This window comes from Macrotis lagotis, chromosome 1 (genome assembly GCF_037893015.1).
Source record: "Macrotis lagotis isolate mMagLag1 chromosome 1, bilby.v1.9.chrom.fasta, whole genome shotgun sequence".
NCBI lineage: Eukaryota > Metazoa > Chordata > Mammalia > Peramelemorphia > Peramelidae > Macrotis > Macrotis lagotis.
In genome coordinates, this window is record NC_133658.1 from 866,958,282 (window position 1) to 866,985,262 (window position 26,981).

General features: G+C 39.4%; 1 protein-coding gene across 10 annotated transcripts in view; it reads right to left on the minus strand.

Annotated features, from left to right (window-relative positions):
* Positions 1-25,684, minus strand: part of SRRM1 (serine and arginine repetitive matrix 1) — a 35,166-nt gene extending 9,482 nt beyond the window's left edge. For 2 of the 10 annotated variants that reach the window (XM_074218106.1, XM_074218105.1), the window contains exons 1-12: positions 25,532-25,683; positions 23,315-23,404; positions 22,479-22,601; positions 20,177-20,347; positions 17,763-17,878; positions 16,386-16,589; positions 15,829-16,023; positions 15,546-15,665; positions 12,642-12,916; positions 5,704-5,784; positions 5,177-5,263; positions 3,500-3,644 (exon numbers count right to left, since the gene is read on the minus strand). In XM_074218106.1, the coding sequence (XP_074074207.1) occupies positions 3,500-3,644; positions 5,177-5,263; positions 5,704-5,784; positions 12,642-12,916; positions 15,546-15,665; positions 15,829-16,023; positions 16,386-16,589; positions 17,763-17,878; positions 20,177-20,347; positions 22,479-22,601; positions 23,315-23,404; positions 25,532-25,552 (1,628 nt within the window). In that variant the 5' untranslated portion in view covers positions 25,553-25,683. Of the gene's footprint in view, positions 1-3,089; positions 3,132-3,499; positions 3,645-5,176; positions 5,264-5,703; positions 5,785-12,641; positions 12,917-15,545; positions 15,666-15,828; positions 16,024-16,385; positions 16,590-17,762; positions 17,879-20,176; positions 21,174-22,052; positions 22,602-23,314; positions 23,405-25,531 lie in introns of those variants that run through there. The other 8 variants (XM_074218103.1, XM_074218102.1, XM_074218104.1 and 5 more) reach the window with 8 other exon arrangements.
* Between the last annotated feature and the right edge of the window lie 1,297 nt (positions 25,685-26,981).

Here is a 26,981-nt window from a genome sequence, read left to right on the forward strand (position 1 = left end):
CGCCTCAGTTACTTAATAATTACCTAGCTCTGTGACCTTGAAAAAGTTACTTAACCCCATTGTCTTACAAAAAAAAAAACCCCACTATCACCAATTACTAAATGGTTGTGATCTGTAAGTCATAATCTCTTGTTTTCTCACTACCAAAATGCACACTACCTTGCCTCAAGGAATAAAGAAAAAAAAATCAAATAATATTTATAATGCTCTGTAAAGTTAAAATGTTTTGGATTGGATCCAAGATTTCATTGATAAAGGGAACTCTAAGGAAAATTACCTATAAAAATAATACTCTGGAACTTTCAGTCTTAAGAGACTTGCTTGGAACAGAAGTTAAATGACTTGACCATGTTTTTAATCAGTTTTTCTAAGAACTTAAGTTTAACTTGAACGAGTCTTTCTGGTCTTGAGGACAGCCAGGTACCATGTATACAAGTACACTAACTACCCTAACTACAAAAGAAGTTACACAGTACTTTTCAGGGGCCACATTTCTCAGATACCATGCAGGCTGCTTTGTTGGATACCATTACAGGGGCATTTGTTTCAATACTCTTGAACCTTATTCTGAGTAGAGAAAGCAATGGAGTTTTAGGATTTAGGGGATATGAAAAGGAAAGCAGAGACCACAATTACAGCAGCATCAACACTACCAAAACACACAATGATCAACAAGAGTTACTCTTCCTGCAGAGGGAGATGCAGTCAGTGGAGCTTCTGATTCTTGAATGGGACAAACTCACAATGATGGGAATTGCAAAACTCAGGATGACAATCTTAATGTCCAGGAAGGAAGATTTGGATCACACAGGGACTAGGACAAAGATTCATACTTGTTTAAGGGAAGATAATACATGGTAAATAAACAGCCAAAAGTCTCTTAAGAACTCAAAATAGATTTGATGAGTTTTGAGTTCAAATCTAGACACTATTTCTTTATCATGTGACCCCAAAGCAATCATTAAAAGACCAGGAAATTCAGTTTTTTCTTTTTAGGTTTTTTTTTGGCAAGGCAAATGGGGTTAAGTGGCTTGCCCAAGGCCTCACAGCTAGGTAATTATTAAGTGTCTGAGGCCGGATTTGAACTCAGCTACTCCTGACTCCAGGGCCGGTGCTCTATCCATTGCGCCACCTAGCCACCCCGAAATTCAGTTTTTTCATCTGAAAAACAAGGAGGATACACTTTAAGGTCTGACAATTTAAAAATTCTCTTGTTTTATGACCTCCTAAGTTAACTGGGCTTCAAAAGGGAACCAGTTTTAATAACATTCTCAAGGGGGCAGGACAGTAATTACCTAGGTCAAAGGTATGATGAAGAGTTGAGGCAGAGTTGGTCATTTTATTTTTTAGCTTGTCTTTTTTCTTTTTTTGCAAGGCAATGGGGTTAAGTGGCCTGCCCAAGGCCACACAGCTAGGTAATTATTAAGTGTCTGAGGCTGGATTTGAATTCAGGTACTCCTGAACTCCAGGGCTGGTGCTCTATCCACTGCACCACCTAGCCGCCCCAAGCTTATTGTCTTAACTATTCACTCCACTTCCAGAATGTTTCAAACCTTTAATAGCTATTTATTTTAACCTCTACCATCTATCCACCTACACCTAATATTTCCTCCAATAAAGGAAACAAATTTTAAAATCACAATATTAATGTCTTTTCACTTGGAGTTCAGCTCAAAATAATAGGTAAGCTTAAACTACAAAATTCTGACATTTTCAATGCTTTTTAATTTTTAACAAAAATATCCTTTTCCTGGAAAGAAAAGAACACCAAACAAATTCTGCCTTCAAACTCACAGTTGTCAAACATGACTGCCAAGTCAAGGATTTCAGTAGGGTTGGGTCAGAGTCACAGAATTTATATTACAGCTGGGATTCCCCAGAGGAAGGCCAGAATAATGGGTTAATTCTGGCAAAGTGAAGTCAAATATCTTTTATCTAGCGTTAAACACTGTATTTTTAAAGATTATGATTTTTCCAAATGAAGCCTTGATTGAGTCAATGCATGGCTGAGCAGGGGCATATTTGAACTCATCCATCCTTGGTTGGGACTGTGATATCCAAACTCATGGTTTGGATAAGACCAAACACTTCAAAATATCACCACTGAAATGGTCTGGTAGTAGAGCACCCGTGGGCACTTGAAAATATTAAACAATTTTTGTCTGAATAGAAGAAATAGGTTCAATTAAATTCTAACAGGTTTTGTGAGGTCTGAGCCCAAAACTTTCATTTATTTTAGGTTCACATTTTTTCTCCAGGGTTAGTTTAATCCCATATAAATCCAAAAACTGGCTGAATTAGGAGCCCAGGGAAGTACTTAGTAAATGGATATTATTTTAAATGTTCATTACTATCATAAACAATTAAAATACATTCTATTATATTATGTATATATATGTTTTTATAAATTTTTTGAGGTTAAGAGTTTTTGAGGAAAGAGGTCAGGTTTGTGTAGATATATGTGCATTTTTATTATATACACAAACATTTATCATAGAGCATGAAGAACTTAAGTTGTCACACAAGATAATATAATATTACTATGTCACAACTTGTCTCAAGTATCAGTTTAAACTTATTTTCCTTCAGGAGCCTCCTTTCTCAAAAGAAGAACTGTGGTGTATGGAAAAAAAAAATTGAATTTGTGATAGGAAAAAATCCAAGTTTAAGTACAAACTATCATGAATGTGCAGTGGACCCTAGTAAAGTTACCTTACTAGTATAATAGTATAGTGAGGATTCTTCTAGATGATTGCAATCAAAGCCCTGTCCAGCTTTGATGTTCTGAATCCTCTAAAAAAATCTTTTGTGGAGCAGCTGTAAATATTTGCTCCTGATGTAATACTGTAAATAATATCCAAAACTAAGATGAGAAGAAACCAAAACCATGATTTGAATATAGCTTTAAGTCAGCAATCTGTTTTGAGTTTTCTCAATCCCTTAAATGAGGTTCTGAGAAAAATCAAGGAGTGTCTCCATATTGTCACCAGCCCTGATTCAGACTGCAGGAAAGTTACCTGGAAGGGAGGTAACTAAATCACAAAAGCTTTGACACTTAACCCTAATTTACAAAGTAATTTCTAACCAACCTTTTAATCATTGGCGATTGCCATCTCTTTCCCATCTGCATCCTGACAGCAGCAGAGAAAAACAAATGTCAAAAACTTATTGAACCACATTTACTTTGATGCAATATGTGACACTGAAGGAGACAAAACTGAAACCTGCCAAAAAGAACTGCTTGGGCTGTATGCTATCCTGCAAGTTTCTTAGAGCCATGCATACATGACAAAGCATGCGCATACAGTTCACATTCATTTCATGCCACACATTAACAATTAACAAATTAAACTCAAATCTTGATATACAACCAATCAAAGATTCCCTGCCAGAAGTATTAAGCAACATTATTCTTTGAGAAGGGCTTGGTCTAGAAAGTAAAGTAACTCTTGACAGTCATTTGTAGCATGGCACCTAAGACTTGGGGGGGAAACCTTACCGAGGAGAGGACTCTTTCTGGCGTTTCCGTGGTGATGGGGAGGCACTCCGGGAGGCCGAATGTCGCCGACGCCTTCCCACTTCTCCATTTTTCACGTTTGATCTCTTCGGTCGCTCGTCTTCTGAAGAGGAGGAGGAGCCAGAGTCTACAATCACACAATTGGCCATGGAAAATTGAGTTAACATTTTACACTCCTGTGCAATGGCCAACTGTAGCCAGGCTGGCATTTGATTCTTATCCAACCCACCAGATGAATGAGCTGTTTAAAAATACAATTCCCATCTTCTCTTGAAAGCAGGGTGACAACATGGACAAGCTGCTAGAATTAAACCCAATAGCACAATTAACCATAGTAACACCTAGTATGAACATTCCCTTTGAAATATGTAGATGATCAAGAAATGTTCACTGATTTTGAAACCAAATACAAAAGTAGAAAAAAAATATTATTTCAACAGCATTATCTATGAATTAAAAAACGCTACAGATTTATCTGGGAGGTGATTTTTTTTTTAAAGCTTTTTGCAGGGCAAATGGGGTTAAGTGGCTTGCCCAAGGCCACACAGCTAGGTAATTATTAAGTGTCTGAGACTGGATTTGAACCCAGGTACTCCTGACTCCAAGGCCGGTGCTTTATCCACTACGCCACCTAGCCGCCCCGATTGATTGTTCTAATAAGCAACTCTAAATCTAAATAATCTCAGGTTCTCTTTGCTTCTGGGAATTCAATTGTAATATTTTAATCTTGAAGAAAGGCAGTTTGGGGAAAGTGGAACTAGAGTTGAGTTACAGCAGTATGTGAATAAACTAATTCTGTTATCCATGATAATCTAAAACTGATAAATTATCATCTATCTTTAAAATAGTTACCCTGTACTGGCCTCTGCTCTCATATCACAGCAGTCCTACCCTATCCCATTATAGCCTCTATAAACAGATGGTATTTCTTAAAAGCTCTGTGACCTGTAAGCAGATACAAGTTCAGATTTTCTTCATCACTGAAACACAAAGCCATTACAATATAGCCTCCTAATAAAAACTACAAAAATGCACAATGATATTCCAATAAGCATCAGCATTTTAACAGCTTAAATGTATATAGTATGACCCTTTGTATCTGTTATATATTTGTTTCATCTATTTTTGATAGTCATTTGCACATTTGTAAAGAAAATCCTCAAAACCTGTGAATCTGAGGTTAAGAACTGTCATCTTTCTTATTTTTGGATCTCCCTGAAGCATAGCTTAGTATTATGCAAACAACAGGCATTTTAAAATGTCTATTTTGAAAACATCACTTTCAATTTCTAAATAGTCTCTTTCATGGCCCATAGACTTTCAAAAGGCCTAATGTTTAAGAAGTTACTTTTCTAAAACTATATGTGAGAAGTGGCAAATTGAGGGATTTGCCCTAACCCTAAAACATACCATGAGCTAATAGTAAAACTGAATTTAGAAATCTGCTTTCTCCTTTCAGATCAACTCAACTGAACAAACATGCCACCCAATGTTGAAGCTACCCAATAACGATAGCCTATGTCATTTCTTAAAGCCTCATATAGTAAAGAACTGTGCTGAGCAGTCTGTCTTGAAGGAAGTCCTGCTCCAAAGGAGGGAGATATCTCTTCAGGAGCCCTCCCTTTATAACCCAATTAAGAGAACCCCTAGTGTCTATACCAGAAGAAGACTGCTGGTTTTGTCTCCGGTACTGCCGCCTCTGTTGCACGGAATCAGCCGCTGCCATTTTGCCACCTTTGTCTTCTTCTGAAAGATACGTGTGTGTTTAGAAGTATTTAACCCTTGAGAGATACCAAAAAAAAAATATATGCATCTAAGGTGAGGTGGGCTTCCCTCACTGAGGTCACTAAGATTTGCCAGGACTTTGAGATAACATAGGATTTCATGTCCTCGTTAAACAGAACTTAGTTATGAGCATCTCCCATAGCTCCTCTTACATACCTAGTGCTTCATGTTTATCATATATCTTACATCCAAACTTCTCATGTGACAACTCCAATCACCTTGGCCTGAAGTCAACATAATTATGACCCCCCCCAATCTTACAGATTTGGGCATGACTTATGTAGGTCATGCAGACTTTGTGGGGGCAGTCTTCCACCTTCAAACCTGCAATCCTACAGTCCACTGTTGAGGGTCACTTATCATCCCTGAGGAGGTTAAAATACAATGTGAACAAAACTTACCCGATTCAGATAATTCTACTTTCCGAGGTTTTGGTGCTGGTGAAGGTGACTCTCTTTTCTCGGTACCTTTATGTTTTGTTGCTAGAGAAGAGGGGAAACAAAGCAAATGGTGTTCTCATGAAAAGGTGCTGAACAGCACTAGACAACACAATAGAGGCAACCTAGAGGCTACATATATACAACAGTGTGAAGAAAGCACAGAATCTCTGTGCTGTTCAGTGAACTCAGCTATGAATCATGGCTTTTTTATTCTGCACCTGTATGAGGTGGGGTCTCAAGTTTCCTTCAGTCAAATGACTAGACAAGATCTAAATAAGTCCTTTATAGATGTTAATTAGCTGAAGGTCCTAGAAGTTTATAATATACTTTGTAAAAAATTACTATTCAGATATAAGTTCCATCCGGTTGCCTGAAACACACAGAGCAATAGGTTAAAGAAATTCAGACAGGATGGGATCTGGTCAGGCTAACAGAGAAGCACGTATTCTTTTCTACAGATCTGTTCTTCCAATAGGTTAATGGGAAGTGTTAGCTTCTTAGTGGTCTTAAAGGGTTGTGGGTACAACTGAGAGCTCTGGAAGCCCTCCCTAAAAACAGGAACAAAATACTCAAGTGTCTCTCTGGTGAAAAGCCTAAAATGGGTTGTCAGTGCTTTAAGTCTATGGACTGACTGACTGGAGACTAAATTAGAAAGTGAACCATCATCCCATTAAAATGACCATAGGACGGTGTCATTTTGGGGTTCTAAAACTTAAAAGATGTGGAAGGACTCATTAGGAGCATGTTCTGTGTTTTCAGAGGACAAGTAACAAAGATGGTTAAGTCAAAAAGAACTGATGGAAAATTAATAAAAATAGAATTGTCTGAAGAACAATGATCTATCATCATCAACTAGTAGTTTAGGATTAGGACAAAGAAGATGACTTTAAAACACCCAAGACTTAAGCAAGAAATCAGGAAAAACTCTCCAGAGGATCATTCTTCTGCAGTCAATTAATCTTTCTGAGGCTCAAGCAATTGGCAGAAAAGTAAAGGGTTGGACTCTTGGGTTCTAAACCCTATAATTCAATTAGCTTAAGGTGAATTCTACCTGAGCTAAAACAAAAGAAGTCTGGGTAAAGCTGTCATTCTCATACTGAAAGGGCAAAAAGAAACCACAATTTCAAAAAATACTTCCCCAAATGAGCAGTTATTATTAGTTTTACTTCAACATTGCTTCCTTGCTCTCCATACCACCTCCTGAGGCAGCTTATTCTGCTGATGGATACTTAGATTTTTCCTTCTATATCTCCAAAGATTTCTTTGCAACTTCCTAGTTCTTACCTCCTATATTATACAGAACCAGGCCCACCCTCCTTCTCCAAGGTAAAAGACCTTTTGTACAGTGGCTATCCCACTAAGTTTCCACCCAATTCTGTGATTCTCCTCCTGTTCAAAAATCTCAGTTTCTACAATCAATCCTTAAATAGTACAGACCTTTTGGGGTCCTTTCAAATATCAATTGCCTTCTTCTGGACACTCTCAGATATGTAGGAACAAAAATGAGACACAATATGTATTCCAGATGGTCTGACCATGACACAAGACAGTGGGACCTTTTGATGTACTCCAAATTCTCATTAGATTTCTTAGCTTTGCCATAATCTGATGCTGACTCTGACATTTTTTTTTTAGGTTTTTTCAAGGCAAATGGGGTTAAGTGGCTTGCCCAAGGCCACATAGCTAGATAATTATTAAGCATCTGAGGTCCGATTTGAACTCATGTACTCCTGACTCTAGGGCCAGTGCTCTATCCACTGCGCCACCTAGCTGCTCCAACTCCCAGAGTCTATCAAAAACCATACTCACATCTTTATACAAGCTGCTAACTAAAGATGGCAACTCTCATTTTGAATTTGTGAGGCTGACTTTTTGAACCCAGTATTTCCCTATCTTACTGGATTTGTTCAATGTTCTATCTTGTCAAACAACTTTCTGAATCCAAACACTATTACACATTAGAATTGTAGCCTATGTAAATTTGAAAAGGCCATTTATGCCTTTATACAAATTATTAATTGAAATATCCACAAGTATAGATCTCCAAGGACGCTTTTTAAAAAGTTTTTGCAAGGCAATGGGGTTAAGTGACTTGCCCAAGGCCACACAGCTAGGTAATTATTGAGTGTCTAAGGCCGGATTTGAACTCAGGTACTCCTGACTCCAGGGCCGGTGCTCTATCCACTGAGCCACCTAGCTGCCCCCCAAGGACACTCTTTGGAGACCTCCTTCTTCCAAACTGATATCAAACAACTACACTCTGGTTCAGTTTGTCTGAATCCATTTGATTTTACTATCACTTAGGCTACATCACCCAACTTTCCAGTAAGAAAAGAATAAGACAAAAAAAAATTAAAGAGAAGAGTAAGAAATGGTTTAATACAAAAATAGCTGTGCATCCCTACCATTCTCATCTACCAATTTAGTAAAATAAGGTTAATCTGGGATAGCCTATTCTAGATGAAGCATTTTCTATCACTAACCTCCTTTTTTACAATTTTACTTGCCATTTCTTTAAGTTTTAAAATTTTGTTAGGAACACAAGTCAATCTCACAGGTCCAAGATCTTTCAAATGTTGACAATTTCTCAAGCATTCACACTCATTCTTCTTCTGGTAACATAGAATAGTCCAAGCAAAGTGCTAAGTACTCTATCTTCTTACTTATCTCAGAAACTAATTCCCACAAGCCACTTCAGTTCTGTTCACTCTGTTGGCCAAATTCTCAGCACAGTGAAAACACAAGATAAGAAACAAGCTGATTGTCATCACTCAAGCGATTGGCAGTCTGAGTATCCTCTCTTTACTCCACCACCCCCCTTTTCCAACCTCAGCTCTAGCTTTCCTAACATCATTTTGATGTTACTGTGTCATGCTCTTGCATTTATTCTTATCACCTGTCACTGTTTCATTTCATATACATTTTAAAACAACTAAGCAGGCAGGTGAATTCTTGTGTGCATCTATACTGGTCTAAAAAGGACCTCAGCCAACTCAAGAATCACACATTTTGAGAACCAGTTCTGTAATCTTGTAGGGAACAAGCATCACCTTATTCAACAATATCCTCAACTTCCACGGACTCCACATTCCTTCCATCTGTTCCATGAGAACCAAAGACATGCACTTTTTGGGAAGTATACTCAACAGAATTAAAAAAGACCAGGTTTCAAGTCACAAATTCATTTTCATGGAGAATATCCCCTACTTTTAAGAATGGGGGCAGGGATCTGAGAGATAAGAGCCTCAGTTCTGCCATCTTCTCACAGTAACTACTGGAGGAACAACAGAGGAGCAGGTGACAACTAAGAAAAAAGAGAAGTTCCCTCAACTTCTCTAATCAGTCAACATTAAGGATTTATAGATCAGACTACCCATAGCTATATATGATAAACTTTGGGGCTATTTAATAAATATATATTTAATAATAGCAATTTTAAAGAAAGTCAAACCTCTAAAAACGGATTTGCTAATAATTGGTAAGTTATCATCTCTAATGCATTATTCCCAAATCTACATATCCAGCCCCAGTGTCTTATCTGAGCTAAATCCTACAGGATGAACTGTGTACCTCAAAATGAGTACATCCAAATCCACTACTTTCTTCCTTTCTATTGCTGATGCGCAGCACCATTCTTCAAAGCAGCTAGGCCTGTATCACCTGTGTTAATTCTGATTCTTCAATCTCAGTTCATCCTGCATATCCAATCTATGGCCAAATTTTCTCATTTCTACCTTCACATTTCTCTTTAATTTCCTTTTCTCCTCTGAAACTGCTACCCTGAGGTAAGTCCTCATAGACTTCTGCTTTATCTCCTTGCCTCAAGTCACTCCCCCATCCAGTTCAAGTGACCTCACCAAAGTCAAAGTCTGTGTCATCCGACTCCCCATTCAGAAAAAGCAGGGTTCCTAGATTCAATATAAAGACATTCCTATCTCCCTCCATTCTTGGCTACCTGGCCTACTTACTGTACCTTAGATGTTGCATCTCCTGCCTCCACAGCTCTGCCAGTGCTCCCAGAGCCTAGAATACTCTCCCTTCCTTGATAATCTTCAAATTCAACCTAATGTTGGCAGCTTTTCCCAGTCTCTTCTCTTACCCCTATAGTTCTTTCCCTGGAGATCACCTGCCACTTCCTCTGTACACACTTCTTATGCATCAAGTTATTTGGAGTTTGTCTCCTCTGAATTGAAGCAGCTTGAGAGGAATGTGCCAAGCACCTCTGGGCTTGGCACAGTGCCTGGCACCAGTGTAGGGACTTAATAAATGCTTGTTGATTTATAATCAGTTTTAATTATTCTAATTCCTTCTGTTAGACATAGGAAAAAACCTTTCCTTTCTTTGGAATTTTTTGAAATTGAGAGAAAATCAGGAAAGTCTATCTTTTGTATCCTATGAAAAAACTGGAAATTGAAGTTTATTAACTAGAAATTTAAGTTTAGTTAACCAATTTTTATTGGACCTATTTCAGTGGGAAAGAGAGCTCCTGATGAACACTGCTCTCCATTCAAGGCTCAGTGAGCTGCCTGGGTGATGTGCAAGAGAAGTATCTTGCCCAGGATCACAGACAATGTGCCAGGTGCCACTGGCAGCATGGTGTGAGACAGGAAAAGCTTGGACCCAGATTTTCCTGTCTCACACCATGCTGCCAGTTACAAATACATTTACATATATTTGTATTACCAAATTTTCTAACTCAATGTTACTTCCTCATTCAGTGTTTTGAGTTGAGTCACAGTATCATTGCTATTTTTTTTTATTATTAGTTGTTCACCAGAAATAATTACGATCATGAAGAGGCAAGTATTTTTCTGACAGAATATATGAATTTAACGTGTAAAAACAATACAGACAACAGAAAAATGTTGTGTATTACATAATCCCATTAAGTCCTTATTTTAGGAGGACTTGATGTAATACATCTATCGTTGCCTTGAAAGGCACTGAAGGAAACAGGACAACAAAGAACCTGTTGAGGCATGTATTTTAAACAAACCAAAGCATGGGTGGCATCACCAACAGTACCTTTTCTCTTTTATTTTTCTTGTTCCTTATACCACAGAAACAATCTGAACAGAAAGAAACTTACTCTGACAGAATGTGCATAGTGTCCCAAGAGGATAGTTAACCTATAATTTTCCCAAAATACCCTATCTTCCCTCCTCCCGCCTACCCCTGCTGAATTCTGAGGAGTAAATAAAAGTGGTTTTTTTTTTCACCCTCCTTCACTTAATCTCTTACCAGGGCAATTTACCATTGTCAAAAGAGCCATAAATCAATCCCTGGAGGACTAGTTAAGATTGATTGCTACCTCAAATAAAATCCTATGAAAGAGGATTAAAAATTTTTTTTTATTTACTGAAGGCAATGGGGTTAAGTGACTTGCCCAAGGTCATACAGGTAGATGATTTTAAATGTTTTGAGGCCAGATTTGAACTCAATTCCTCCTGACTCTGGTGCTCTATCCAGTGGAACACCTACCTATACCTGCCCTCATCAATATCCTTCTGAGATTCTATCCAGACAACTTGTTTTTGGCATATATCTCTCCATCTATTTAGGGTCAAACCATTTTTGGTAACATCCATTAACAACTGATGAGTTCTACATCCCATTAAGTATCACACCCTTCCTATGTTGATGACTTAGTAAAAGACCAGCCCACTTTGCCTCTAAAAATTATGTAGTCTTTGGACAGATAGTCACACCACCAGAATGCTTCAAACACCATCTCCCATGCAGGTCTCCCTTCAGTGTATGAATGTTTTCCCTTATTGTTTGGTTACTGCTGCAATTCATAAACCAACAGCTAAAAAGAAAACTGTACCAAAAAAATGTTCCATTGATAAAAAAAAAAATCCACCCAAACATTAGTTTCAGAGTACATTCAAAAAGCTACTACAACAGAGATAAATTTACACAGAATAAGGTTTGTTCTTTTTAGGTACCACTCTTTTTCAAAGAATTATCTGCCACCTCCACCTCTTTCTTCCCCTAATTTGCATACAAATAAAATATACACCAAATAGTTACTTCATGTGAACTATAACAATATTACAATGATTACCTTCTGCATGCTGTAGCAACGGGGGTCTCCATTTAAGGAAGTAGAGTCACAAGGTGGATATTTGATCATCAGAGGGAGATCTACCAATATTATCAGTTTTTAAAATGATTCCAACATAAATGCAGGCAAGATTATATTGATATGTAAATTCCAGTTGTTGAAGGGGTCTTAAAGGATTCCTTGCCTACCAATCACTTTTCTAACTAAATTTCAGTATTAGACACACCTGACAGCCTGAAAGGGTCTTTCAGACAGCATACTAATATAATAGAAGGAATTTCAAACATCCACCTAACCTATATTCCAAGCTTACATGGCATGATCAAATATAAATTCCTTAAAACTAAAATCGCAATGAACTACGAAACGACTAGTCTACATTTAAAGGGAAATTTTAAAAAACCTTTCAGAGTACACCATGTTCTTCCTCTAGGGACTGGTATGTTCAAGACAGAATAAAAGTAAAAACAAAATCCTCAAAAGTTAAGAATATCAAAAAAGAGCTTCTCAAGAAATGGTAGTTGATCCAGCAGCAATTGAATTGCTTCCCCTCCCAAATGCAAGCTTTATGATCTGAACTTCGAAAAATCAAAGTTCAAATACACCTCTCTTGGTAACATTACTTCCCTACCTATTTATACTAGAATGCCTCAGAACTAAAACTGCAGCCTTAACTTCAATTTTTTTAAAATGCTAAAAGAAGAGAAAGGTTATTTCAAACAAAAATGATGAGCATTAGTCAACAAACACATTCCACCCAAGCGTCCTCCACTAGCAACAAACAATTCTTGGTAAACAGAGAAAAAGAATGCGTGCAAGAGTCTGGTTTTACCTTTACCTGAGGTTCTCCCTGGAGAAACAGAGCCACGACTTTTTCTCGTACGATTTGATTGCTGGGGTGTAGGTGACCGACGGGTTTTTGGTGGTGGGCTTGCTGGCGGAGACGGCCGATGCCTTCGCCGTGGAGGGCTTGAAGATGGAGAAAGTCTACGAGTTTTTCTAGGGGGACTGGAAATTCTTTTGGGTGGCTTCTTTGGAGGTGATCGGGACCGGGATGAAGATGATGAGGAACTACTGCCAGAGAGAGATGCTGAAGAGCGCCGCCTTCTGTGGATCAAGGGACATTCACCAATTTTTAACCACAATGATTAAAGTACCAGCTCTTCAAAGTATATTTTGCAAAAATAGGCAATTTTTAATTTTCCAATTTTTGAGTTTATGTAGCCAAGCACATGAAGAATATTTTTAATTAAAGCAAACTCTACATAACTTAAGTCAGGAAACAGCTATTTCTTAGAGTATTAACAGGAAAAAGAATCTTCTGACAAAGACAACAGTTTTTACTTAATTAAAAATTATGAGACTCATAGAATCCACTACGATGTAACATTTCTGTGTCCCTTGGAATGTCAGTGTTTTGGGATTGGCAGACATGATTTAAAAGCAAAGTTGTCCATATGAAGAACATTTGATTTTCCTGAACCTTTAAGGTTGCATTTAAAAAACAGGTGTGCATGAGTGGTATTGAAATGTTGATGGTCTCTGAAAGTTAGGACAGTTAAAACAATCTGATCGATTTATCTCATCTAGGAAAAATAATTGAAAATTCCTTTTAGCTACATAAACTTCTAAGCCAGGGGCCCTCTTGAATTCTGTGACAAAATCTGTTAAGTTCTGTTGCAATTATGTGTACCTGCAGAATCCACCTTTGACGGCAGAATTCTTGAGAACCTGAAAAAAAGAAACCCTACCTTAAGTGTAAGGGAAATATTGGTTGAAAGGGAATCTTACACAACGTGCAAACTATTTTGAAAATTGGCTCAGAAAGCACAACAAAGAAACACGCTGTTTGCAAAACTCTAAAATGAGAAGTAGCTGTTTCCATGGATTCTCCAATTAGAAAACCCCAAGCTATCTCTCTCACCTGATAAGGAATTTTAGAAAATTCTTCAATGGTGTTTATGCATTGCAGAAATGCACAGCTACATTGATCAATGGCGTACTGGAAAGAGTGCTGGTCCAGAGTATATGAAACACCCTGGTCTGGGCTGGGGGCCTGGATCTATTTCTAGCTGTTACCAAACTGTTCTGACATCAGATAGGGGCAGCTAGGTGGTACAGTGGATAGAGGGCCAGTCCTGGAGTTAGAAAAACCAATCTCTTTTGAGTTCAAATGCAGCCTCAGATACATACTAGTTGTGTCTCTTTGCCTCAGTTTTCACATCTATAAAAGAAACTGGAGAAGGAAATGGCAAACCAGTAAGTATCATTGCCAAGAAAATCCCAAATGGGGCCAAACATGACTGAAATCACACAACGGCAAAATTCATTTCACATCCCTAGGCCTCAAGTCTTTTTCTATAAAATAAGGACACTGGCCTAGGAAAACTTTCAGGTTCCTTTCTAGGGTAAATAGTCTTATCAGCTATGAAAAGCTGGTAATAATTATAAAGCCAATTATTTTACCAATTCAACCCAGAAGAGAATATTTTTGAACTTTGGGTGTTCTTAAAACCTTCCTCACTCTCCTTAAAACCTGTGCATAACTAAAACCATTAATTGGCTATATCTACAAATAACAAGGTTTGACATGATTAAGTGCTAAGGGTTTTTTTTTAAGTTGTAATTCATCTTTACTATAAAAAACTGACACTAAGAAAACAGAAAAAGGCATCAGTTTTAGTTTTCAGGGTAGTCTGGCATGTATCAGAACTGCCCTTTCAACAAGCAATTAAACTGTAATATTGTTTTAAGCATCTCTGTTGTATTTGATTCCTTGTGACCCCAATTTGGATTTTCTTGGCAGAGATGCTGAAGGGTGGCCACTTCCTTCTCCAGCTCCTTTTACAGATACAGAAACGAAGGTAAACAGGGTTAAATAACTTACCCAGGATGATACAGCTAGTGTCTGAGGCCAAATTTGAATTCAGGTAGATGAGCCATCACTGCGTCACCTAGCTTCCTTATTAAAACTGTAATAATGACAGCTCAATTCACACAGTGATGTTTTAGTTTTGCAAAGTTGTTTACAAGCATATTTTCATTTGAGATTTAAAATCTCCCCAGTGAGGTACTGCTACAGGCCTTCTTATTCCCTATTTTTCAGATGAGGAAATTGAGGCCCAAAGAAGTGAAGAAACTTGTCAACTGAGCAGGCCAGGACCCCAAGTTCTGCAAGTCTAGAACTCTACCCAGAGGAACTCAATTACTAGTAGAGCAGCTGAGGTCAGTCATACAACTCTATATTACTCTCGCTAACATTTCCAAATTGCTGAAATGAAGAAATCTAATCTCTCTCCTTTCTTGTAATTTCATGATGATTCAAGTATTATCAATATTACTTTTTATTCTTTTAAAATATCTGGTCAGTCTTGCAAACAGCTACTTGTCAGAAACAAGAGAATTACAGTTGTACGTGATAATTGAAAACAGCTTTCACTGAACGTACTTTGTTATTTCTGATCCTAGTAAAACAGCTCAGAAAATAGTCGGGTCAACTCATGAAATTCAGATGCCTACTTGCTAACTTGGGCCACCACATCCTTTCTGAAGATCAGCAGTTTACAATTTGCTTGAGATACACTCCTCTGTCTTAAGTGTACAGCCTCTGGCCCTCACGTTAAGAATATGATTTAACAAAATAACTTTATAAGCTAACTGGCTGATCCCATGTAAACTGAACAAATTCTCTAAAACTGCTGAAGTCCCTCAAGTATTTCCCAACGAAGTCACTCACCGTCTCACAGGAGATCGACTTCTTCTGTGCCTTGGAGGAGGAGGCATTCGTCTTGGTGGGGTTCTCCTGCGAGGAGACGGTCGCCTTCTTGGACTTGGTCGTCTTCTAGGTGAATATGACCTATGGAGGTTATAAGTAGCACTTTAAAATTATGTTACATTTCCTTTAGAAAAATAGCCTTAATTCTCAAAGCCAATTATTTCAACCTCTAGGGTGGACATAAGTTATTATAGTTTTAATTTGAAAATTTAACAGATGATTGAGCTCATGAATATTCATTCACCTTGATCGTGTTCTATGGCGTCGTCTAGGCCGAGTATGAGAAGGGGACCGGGAACGTGTTCGTGACCTCGATTTGGATCGTGATCGAGACCTCGGACGGGTTTTCTCCTTTTCCTTTTCCTTTTTTGAATTTTTTTCTGGTGAAGGTTCCTTCGGTTCTGGTATAGGTTCAGGTTTGGGAGCTTTCAGAATATCACTGCATAGAAACAAGATGCTTCAATATTTTTTCAACTTAAAATACGTAAAACAATGCGTTAAAGTCCTCCAAGAGGGTCAGCCAGATGGTGCAGTGAATAGACCACTGGCCCTGGAATCAGGAGGGCCTGAGTTCAAATCAGGACTCAGACATTTAACAATTACCTACATGTGTGATCTCAGGTAAGTTACTTAACTCCATTGCCTTGCAAAAACCAAAAAAGTCCTCCAAGAAAGGATTTGTACAACTGAAATTCCTTCCTAGCTTTACAATTCATCAACTGCTTCCTGTGATAATGTGACCAATAGGCACATACAATGGAACTTCATAAAAATCCAACTGAAGCTTTCTAAAGTACTTGCCTAGTAGAGGTTGCCTCTTGTATTGAAGGTTCCTTGGCCTTCACTGAAGGTTCTGGAAGTTCTGGGATCTCTTCTTTCTTTTCTAGAACAGGTGAGGGGCTTCGGCTTTTGGTTCGGTGACGAGGAGATCGAGAATGGCTTCGCTTTCTCTCCCGCCTGACAGGAGAGGCTCGTCTTCTAGGGGAAGGAGATCTGGATTTGCGTCTAGGATGAAAGCAGTTTTTATTTCAGGTTATTTCTTTGTTCAAAAATGGACAATGAAAGAATTTTTTGTTTAATAAAAGTGTGCCAACTGCTCTTAATTAAGGAATATCACAGAAATTACATTCTGTTTCTTCCCAACAGGTTGAGGGATGCAAGAATACCAAAAAGGAACAAGAAATTTAATTATTGAACATGTCTGCTATAGGGGAATGTAGATATTTACTCCACATTATTTTTCAGGAGACAAAAACCTTTCATAAAGAAAACCTCAAATAATTAAATTTCAGGGGAAAAAGTGAAGTTTGAGTAACCCACAATCATTTGACTACAACTTCCTTGAGAGCAGGTATTAGCTCTACTTTTTTTGTACCCTCAGAATTCAGCTGTGTCTGGTGCATATTAGACAATGTTTACTGAGTAACTGTATTCCTAATGAGTGCTAACAAGTTCTAGGATCAAAATTTATCACCAAAATGAAGATAAATAATGAACGATCTCAATTTTAGAGCGATAAAGTCTTGATTTTAAAGACAGTTCTCATTAGGGAGGCTTTTTTCATTCACTCCGAAGGAAGAAAAGGGTACTTTATTTGTGAAGTCAATGCTGATCTGGTGCCTTTAAATTAGCAGCTGCTTATTGGGAAGCTTTTCTTCACTATAAATAGGTTTCAGTATTAAATCTTAAATGAAAGGGATTAGGTACTTAGCATCTACCTTCTTACTTTTATCAACTACAAAGGGTCAGGAAGGAAATGAGAACCCTCAGAAGGAAAAGTCTACACATATTCTCATCTTTTTCAATACAGTAGAAACACAGACCTGAATAAAAATGTGACCCTGCCAAGAAATCAATTTGAAAAGAACTATAAGTAGCTAAAGTTTGATTTCAGTACAAAAATATAGGATATGTGACATAAAAGAATCCTAAAGATAATGGGAATAGGTTTCTGATGAAAAGAGAATGACAAAACAATGAGACAGAGAAGAATGAATCAGAAAACTGTTGTTTTTTTTAAACAATGAAGAAGGAATTTACGTTTTTCAAAACAGAATTTAAATTTTGTAAGGCAAAGAGATTAGGACAGAATATCTTATTAGAAAATCACAAACAAACCAAATTGACTAACATTGCTTATAACAAATAGAATAAGGACAGTCCTCAAATTACAAGTACCTTCTAGGGCTTCTGGATCGCTCCCTTTTTTCTCTGCTGCTCTCCTTTTCTTCTTTATCCCTCTTATCTTTGTCTTCATCTTGTTTCTTCATAGATGCCAGTTTTTCTTGTTCAATCTTTTAAACAATTCAGGTTACATTCAGATTTGAACATTTTGATTAACAAGCACCTAATTTTACAATCACTTAACACCATACCTAAAAAGTAAAAATATTCCTATGCCTATTATTCTATTTCTTATTTATAAAAGCAATTGATCTTTTAATTTTACATTTGCTCTATAATTTTCTAGTTGGTATGTAAAAACAGCAAAAAAAAATTTGCACTCTATCTCACAGAGTTATGAGAAAGGCCTTTTATAAACCTAAACAATTTTAGAAATTTGACTTATTAGCTTTATATTACCCTGAATGGTTACAATGGGTTTGATGAAAGCTTAAAGCTTATAAGACAAATGAAATGTACAGACTACTCCTTCACTTTTGAAATGAGCTAGAGAATCGTAGCTCTATTCTTCAAAGTTGGTTTAGGCAAAAGATTTTACGTGATCATTAATGAGCATGCTGGACTACATGGTCCCTACAGAGACATCCATATCCATAGCCCATGATTTTTGTGATTCTGAAGTTTATTGGGATATAACACTAAATTTGGGAGTCAGGAATACTAACTCAGGTGAGCTGTGTGACCCCTTTCTGGAGTCCTAGTGCCCACATCTTCAAAGAACGAGTGGGACTAGACAACCTCTAAAGTCTTTCCAGCTCAAGATCTAGGACTCCATGACATGTAGGGAACCAGAAAATTTTCTAGACCATAACACAGATTTACACAGTATTATTCCATTTAAAAATGATTTTAAATTCATCACCTAATCTGATCTTCAAACAGAAGGTAATAACTAATACTATTTGGAACTTTTTCCATGACCTGTCATGGTTCAGCCTGTACTGAGTGGCAGACTGGCACTAACACCTGGCTTCAGTCACTTCTTTCATCTACAGAAGGAGCTCCTCTGATCAGTACCTAAACAAGGATCCCCTCTGCTAAGAACCAGCATTTATATAGCACTTTAAGTTTGCCAAAGATTTCACATGTTACCTCACTGGAACTTCACAACCACCCTGTAAGAGAGATCAAGGGATTTGTACAGAGTTGTCACCTGTGTCCAAAAATTGGATTCAAATCTTTGTAAGGTTTCCCTGAATCCAAGTCTTGTGCTCTACCCACTGATATACTTCATTGCTCCTACAGCAGTGATATCCTACTTTTGCTTAGAGATTTTAGTGAAAGGAAACATCTTCTGAGTAAGCCTATATTTATTTATTTTTAAGGTTTCTGCAATGGAGTTAAGTGACTTGCCCAAGGCCACAGAGCTAGGTAATTATTAAGTATCTGAGACCAAATTTGAACTCAGGTACTCCTGACTCCAGTGCCGAGCTCTTTCCACTGCGCCATCTAGCTGCCTCAGAGTAAGCCTATTCTGTTATTATTTCCCCCCTTTAGCAAGCTTAAATCTACTTCCTCTCTAACATCCACTCATTGTTCCTAGTTCTATCCATATCACACTATATGATTCAATCAAAATGAAAATTCAGAGTTTTATTAAGATTTCCAGATTGTTTAAATGAACTACCTAGCCTCATTTTCCACCCCTACCCTGTACTTGTAAAGGTGAATTTTAAAAATGTATTCAAACTCAACTATCAGAGGTACATTTAAGATCTTTCTGGGGATTCTGACACCAATTACAGATGAAGTCACCAGAAGCTGGCCTACTACAACCAACACCTTAGACCACAAAGATCCTGAGGGTAAGCCACTTCAGAATGCCCTGAGTTGGTACTGACTTGATAACTGCTCTTTGGCTCTAGACAGTTAACCAGGTCTGAATGCATTGAACTATTCCTATCATTCCCTCCATAAGAACATGAGGTGCTGCCAATTAATGCTTTACTAAAATACAGTTAATATATAAAGCATGTACTCACTGCTGATTACAATACTACTATAATCTAAAATGACTCAACTATGTTCACATCATATACTAAAGGGGAAAAACCCCAAGTATGGATGACAGTTATTACAAGGGGTTCATTCAAGAAATGGTGTAGTAACAAATATACCTTCTGTAAACTGAACTGTTCTCACACAAAGATACAGCAATATTTTTAAAATATATTATAGAAAAGCAATCTAATGAACAGTGTGACTGATTTCAGAGTAGCTTTTGCATCATGTAGGTTTTCAACCAAGGGATATTGCTGTTATGACTATCATGTGAGGGTCAGACAAATTTAAACAGGTTGGGAACTACTGACCAAAACTGAATGTTCACAAACAGGATTTCAGACACAAAGAATCTACTGATCTCGACAAGATCAGCCAGTAATATTATAAAAATCCGGAGTGGTCACCTGTCTTTGCTTTATTTCTTCCTTCTTCAATTCCAAGAAAGCAGAAGGGATTCCAGCAATGTTTTCCTGTGCGCTTAACAACAGGGGCCACAACTCTCCCATAAATTCTCTAGCATTTTTTCCATTCAAGAACCCAGTCAGATTAATCTGCATCATTTTGGAATCTGGATTCTGGAAAGAGATACGACAGGAAGAAAAACAGGTTACTTGGAAAAACCCTTAAAACTTACTAAAACTAGTTTAAAAACAAATCTACAATAGGGGCTAAGATACATATCCACTCAAAACTATTTTAAAATAAATTTTCCCTACTGATCTTCCAGTATTATAAAACTCTAGCACACATAACCAATTTCTCTCTTGCTCTCTTTACCAAAAACTTCAGAGCAGCCTGTTAATCCTTTGTGGATTTTTTTGGACTGTGTAGCTGTTCTTGGGCCTTGAATTTATTAATACAACCATCATCAACAACCAACTGCTACAATTTCTTTCATTAATTCCTAGAGAAAATATTTTCTTGGTTCCCTTTGCTTGGAAAAATGTACTTTAATGTAATCTGGAAAATGTGCAGAAACAGTACACTTTTCTAACTGATAAGTGGCTTTCTGCAAAGTACCTTATGTTCTCTTATGAAAGTTAACAAATATGCATGCATTTTCTTACTGTCTCTCCAAGACTAGACTGAAAGTCTGACTTCTACTATACAAGAAAACTATTGTAATAATGTCTTGATCCCATTCTGTACTGTCCACAAAGGGCTAAGAGGTCAAGAGGGCTCTTAAACGCTCAATGTGTTGGTCAAGCAACAAGGTCCGTATAACAAGCACAGCTCAATAGCACAAAGCAAGTACAGATCCCAGGTGTCTTCAGTTTCTTCTTGGAACCTTGGGGGGGGTTTGGAATCGCCAAGTCCCCTGTAGAGAAAGATGTTCCCTTGGCTTGCTTCCGACTCCCTACTGCAACTCAACCACCTTGAGTTTAATGTTATATCATTTATCTAAATTGCAAAAGACGAACAAGCAATAATGAGTACACAACCACAAAAAAAGAAAAGATTGTTTTTTTTAAAAAGTTCTAAACGTTAATCTCATGCTCAGTAAAAAGGGAATTACCCCAGGTATTTTAGGCTTTAATGCACTAGTATAAAAATCAGCAAAGCATTTTTGTCAAATAAAATTTATTTCTAATCAACTACTTTTTAATACAATGTTTTCCCAAGTTCTTGGATTTTTCCCTATGTAAAGTGTATAAGCTTCTAAAAGGAAGTATTTTACAAATGAAATATTTATAACAAAACATAACTTCTGAATTATTTAAAAAACAAATACCTCATCAGTTGAATGCCAACTGTTCTGTCAAAGCACAAGGGTGAACTCTTTGGAAAAAGAATTATTTTAAAGTACATTCACATGAAAATATGTTTGCCAACAGAACATATGGTACATCTTACTGTCCCTTAGGTTGCAGTGGCATTAGTGGCAAACTATCTTTAACAATTAAAAAAAAATCACCATCTTAGATTAGCTTGGATGTATATAGAGAACAAATTGCACTGGGGGGGGGGGGAGAGAATCTAGCAATGCTGCCAATTTATTTCAGTCTGAAGCTAAACTTATACTCTAACATCAATGAAAACATAAACCAGGATTTAATCTATCAAGGCCTAGCTGACATGCAGCTATACAAGAGACCCACAGATATGGCTCTCAATTTTTTTCAATTAAAAACAGCATCCAACCAATGCAGAATTGCCCCTCATGCTTCACATCAAACTCTGTCTACATTAGAATAACCTCAAAGAGCAGTGTAAAGCTTTACCCAATTGCTCTTTCCTCTGTGCTTTGTTTTTGTTGTTCGGCCACTTTACACAACTCACCTCCAGCACACACTGCATCATCAAGGGAGTTGGGTCAGAGCGACATTGGGACACTCACTCTGCTGTGACCTAATAAGGTGATGGTGCTATACTTCAGACGCAAGGAATAACTTCCATTTTGGTTCAGGCCTTTTAAATCATAAATCACATCATCATTAGAAAATTGCTGTCAAAGTAACTTAACATGTAACAGCAAAATTACAAACAGTAAGTTTGATTTTTTTCACCTGTGTATTTTTCAAAACTATGCACCTTCACTAAACTTCCAGCCTTAACAGCTGTTTACAAAGTGAATTTCTTTTCACAACAAACATTGTAACAAAGCCTTAATCGTATCACTTGTATGCCATAGAGAAATTCACAGTTTCCATAGATTTCACAAAATTATACACATTCATAAACAACAGCCACTTCTATTATCATTACCTTCACTTCCAGCTGGTTGAATATGAATTCAATTACTACATCATCCTCAAATCCAAGAATTTCTGTTACTCGTTTTGTAATCCAAGGTTTTATCACCTCCAAATTTACTTTGCCCATGTCTACCTGTTGAGGAAAGCCAACAAGTATTAAGATGACCATTCACAAAGATACCTCACACAAGAGGGGCGATCTGGTTTGGAATGACCTTTTGCTTCTTTAGGAAGGATATGATGCTATGTCAGTGACAACTGAGGTGACAGTGTTGTGAAATGTGCACTACCTGAATCTGAAACTTTGGCTAGGTGACTTACAAGGACCGTATCTGTGACTTTAAATAAATTACTTCTTTCATCCTCGATTTTCTTATCTACAAAATGAGCATTAGACAAGTTTGGAAAAGTCCTTATTTGAAGTCTATGGAAAGATTTTAGGTGGAGGGGAGAATGTAAACTTGGATGACCTATCATTTTCACTAAAATCCAATTAAAATTTAGTATTTTCTTCAATGAATTAAAAACATGATTCTGAGAAGAGGTGCACAAGCTCTTCCAGACTATCAAAGGTGTCTATGATACAAAAGGTGAAAAATCTCAGGCCTAGATATTATCTAAAGTTCTTCCCACCCTAAATTCTATGTTCCTAATAGTGCTGGCACCAAAATTTAATAGCCATGGAATGCTTTTCCTCATCTATAAAATATGAGTTATTACTAGTTTGTATCAAGGACAGTTGGCAGATGTAGTTAGTTTCTATATGCATTCTTTCCTCAGTATTCATTTTATACTGCTTTCCTATGAACTACATATACAGGTCAAGGAATTGATCAACAAGCCTACCTTTTTTTCTAGACATTCTGCAAACTTCAACTGCTTCAGTAGCTTCTTCTGTTTATTGCTGAAACGATTGTCCTGTTCTGCACTTGTTCCCTGTAAGAAAAGAACACATCTTAACTAGAATACAAAAATGGGATTACCACCCTAACGATAAATGTTTGGCTCAGTCTTTCTACTCCAAGGGTCAGTGCATAAACAGATATTTGCAGGTGCACAATGTACCCTTGCATGGTTTCATCTTCTGAAGATTCCATTACTATGCTTGCCAAGTGACTATGGGATAGCATTGGCAAACTATAAAACACACAGGACATTCCAATGGGAAGTACAAAGAGTAATTTTAAAAACCCAGAACTAAAAACTATTCTGTTTCTTGCTTTTAATCTTTCACTCATTAACAAGGAAAAAAATTATTTTAAAAATCTATAACTAGAATCAAGTTCTACAATCCCAAACACTGGACTTCTGAAAAGTACTATAGCATAATTAATATTCTCATTTTCAGCTAATTGCTTGGAAAATGGAACAAATGTATCCCTAACTGAGCATCAATCTCTGCTGTATGCACCAATCATTTAGTCCACTATGATCAGACATTAACAGGTTAGAAGATAAAGTTCAGAGCAGACACCTGACCTTCATGAAGCAGACTATTATTTCCTTAGAGTAAAACTAAAAAACTGAAATTCAAACCTAACATGCAGTTCTAGATGATGACACAGAAGACTGCCGTATATATATATAAAACCAAATAATACACAAACAACTTTAATAAAAATATTCAGATATCAGTTAATTACTGTGACACATGTAATATTTGTCAAAGTGCTTCAAAGGACTTAAATAATTTAACAGTTTAGGGTTCACATGCAGAGCTAGCTTTTGTAGTTGGGGGAATAGTATAAAGTAATAGGTTACTACTCCACCTTTTCCAGGCTCTCACCAATACCTGAAACAAACAGCATTTTTAACTTTAGCATCAAACATTTTGCCTTTTTTTTCCTGCTGGACTACTTTTAAAAAACCAAAAGTAAAAGTTAATTTGTTTTTCTGCTTACTCTCAAACTATTAGCTTGATACCACTGACTGCTGAACATTTCTCATCATTTGTTGAATTTCCCATAAGTTAGAGCACAAAAGTCACTCTGATTTCTCCAACTATTACAACTTATTCGCCACATTTCTTTAAAATATAAAGGCACACCACGAAGTGGCAAAATTGTCGAAATCTAGCATTTCGGATTAATGTTTAATCCAATGTATTTTGGATATCATTTAAGTCCATTTCAGAAGGAAAAGCTATTTAAAATACTGTAAAGTTTAGAAAAAGACTTCCAGAAACTTTCTGTGAACTCTACGCTACTGATTTAAGTCAAGCTACGGGCAAATTCAGCAAAGCCAATCTATGATGCGGTTCAACTGGTTGGTTTCTTTAAGAAGAACTCAAAATTGTGCCTTCAGGGGACTATGAGAAATATAGCCGGGAACGAGCTTTTCTAGACTCTCTACGCTTTTTTCCAAGGGCCGTTTCCCTGGCTCTGAGGTGGGCATTTTCTTGATGAAGAAACTGAGGCAGGCAGGCCGGGAGCTGTCAGGTCACGCCACTCCGGACGTCTTCCCGCCCCTGCGGGCGCGGCTCGGACGGAGCCCCGGGGCACCGCACCCCGGTGACCTTGGACGGGCCCATCCGCCCCGAGGCCTCCCGGGACCCCTCGCAGACTCCGCGCAGCGCCCGGCCGCCGCGGCCTCCGGGGACCCGCACTCCGTCGAGCGTGGCCGCCTGCGGGGTCTGCCCGCTTCCTCCCCGGCCCGGAGAGGCGCAGCCCGGGGAAGGCGGGAGCCGCGGCCGGCGCCCCCCGAGCACGCTGCCGCCCCGGGGCCCGCGGCCTGCTCCCGCGCCCGCTCCCGCGCCCGGCCGGCGAGGGGGGCAGGGCCGGGGCGCGCGCCCCCGACGCCATTTCCCCCCCCCCCCGCCGCCGCCCGGGGCCGTGCCGGGGCCGAGCCGGGGAGGGGGAGCGGGCAGTGCGCAGGGGCGGCCCGGGCCCCTGGCGCGGCTGGCGGGACGCCGCAGGCCCGCCTCCGCTCCGCCCGGCCCCCGCCGCCTCGCCTCGCCTCGCCCGCGCTCTGGGCCCCGGCCCGGGGCCATCCCGGCCAAGCTCCGCCGACCTTCCCCTCCCGGCCCGGCCCGGCTCGGCCCAGTCCCCGGCACCTCCGACTTACGCGGAAGAATCCCGCGTCCATCTTGCTGCCTCGCACGGCGATCGCTCCCTATCCCACAGTGCACCGCGCCGCCACTGTCGACGCCGACGCCGACGGAAGGCGGGACTGGGGAGAGGAAACCCGAGCTCCGGGGCGCGCGCGCGCGCGGAAGGACCGCCCCGCCCCACCGCTTCCGGGCCTGCCCGATGGGCACGCACTCTTCCGGTCGGCGCTTCCGGCCCCGCTCGGCGACGCGCGAGGGAGCCAGTAAAAGAGGAGACGCTCGCGACCAATGGGAAGGGCGAACTTCGGGAGCCACGCCCCCTTTCTCTTTCCCCTTCGCTTCAACGGGACTGTCGAAGTTTTTTTTTCCTGTTAGGAGCACGTGACCGTACGCCCTCGCGACTTCGCTCTTAGCCGAAAGGCCCCTCTGCCGACCCGTAGGGGAAGGTCGTGACCATCCCGCACGAGTAGTGCGGGAAGAGGTTGGCCAGGCGCGCCGCCTAACCGAGCCCTCCTTTGGCTCACCTCCGCCCTAACGCTTTTTAAATAAATGAGAGAAGCGGCGCGCCTCGTAGTTTTCGAGTCTTCCGGGCCACGAGGCTGGGGGCGTGTCTGCGGGAGCCGCGTTCCCCTCCCCCCTCATTACCCTACCTACGGAAGCCGGCCCGGGACCGTCCGCGGCCGGGCTTGACCCTGCCTCCCGGCTTCCTGTGTACCTTTGACCTTTACTTACGGATGTACACCCTGAGGCCTTCCCCGTTGACTGGCAACTCCTCGAGGGCAGGAACTTGCTAACTTCGCCTTCATTCTCCAGCGCCTGGTACACAGCAAGCACTTGATCAATGCGTTTTGGACTGATCTAACATGAATTGACCCAAACCTTTTGTAAAGCACGTGTTCTCTGTCTATTCCACAATAAATGCGCATGGTCGATTAAGCTCACCCATGAGGGCTAAGCATGGTCTTCCAAGACCCTTACCTTGGACAGGTGCCTTGTTTGGGAAGGGCAGCCATAGGCTGGAAGACTCATTTCCTCACGAGCTGAGAAAGAAAACCTTTGAATTGAGCTTACAGTCCCATTAGGGCAGAGCACAGTCCCAACCCAGGGAGCCCTTTGGAAAGGGCAGGGAAGGGTAGTGTGAGATAGCAAGGCGCCCTTCCTGACATGAAGCCCAAGGGAAGGTCATTAGAAACTGTGATCCAGCCTAAAATTGATTCCTTTACAAGATAAAAAATCTCTGGGTGGGAGGACTTAGGACGTGGAATGTAAAGGGAATGTAAAGACTTCACAGAAATTCTGACCCTACTAGGCTCCTTGAGGGAATGGCAAGTAACATTAAATTTACCCTGGGGTAGGACCTAGAGATACAAAAGAGGGCAATCATGATAGGGTCCGCAAGTCTCTGAGCTCACATTGTCTCGGTCCAGGGTGTGGGATGGCAGAATTGGATCCTAACACGCACATCTA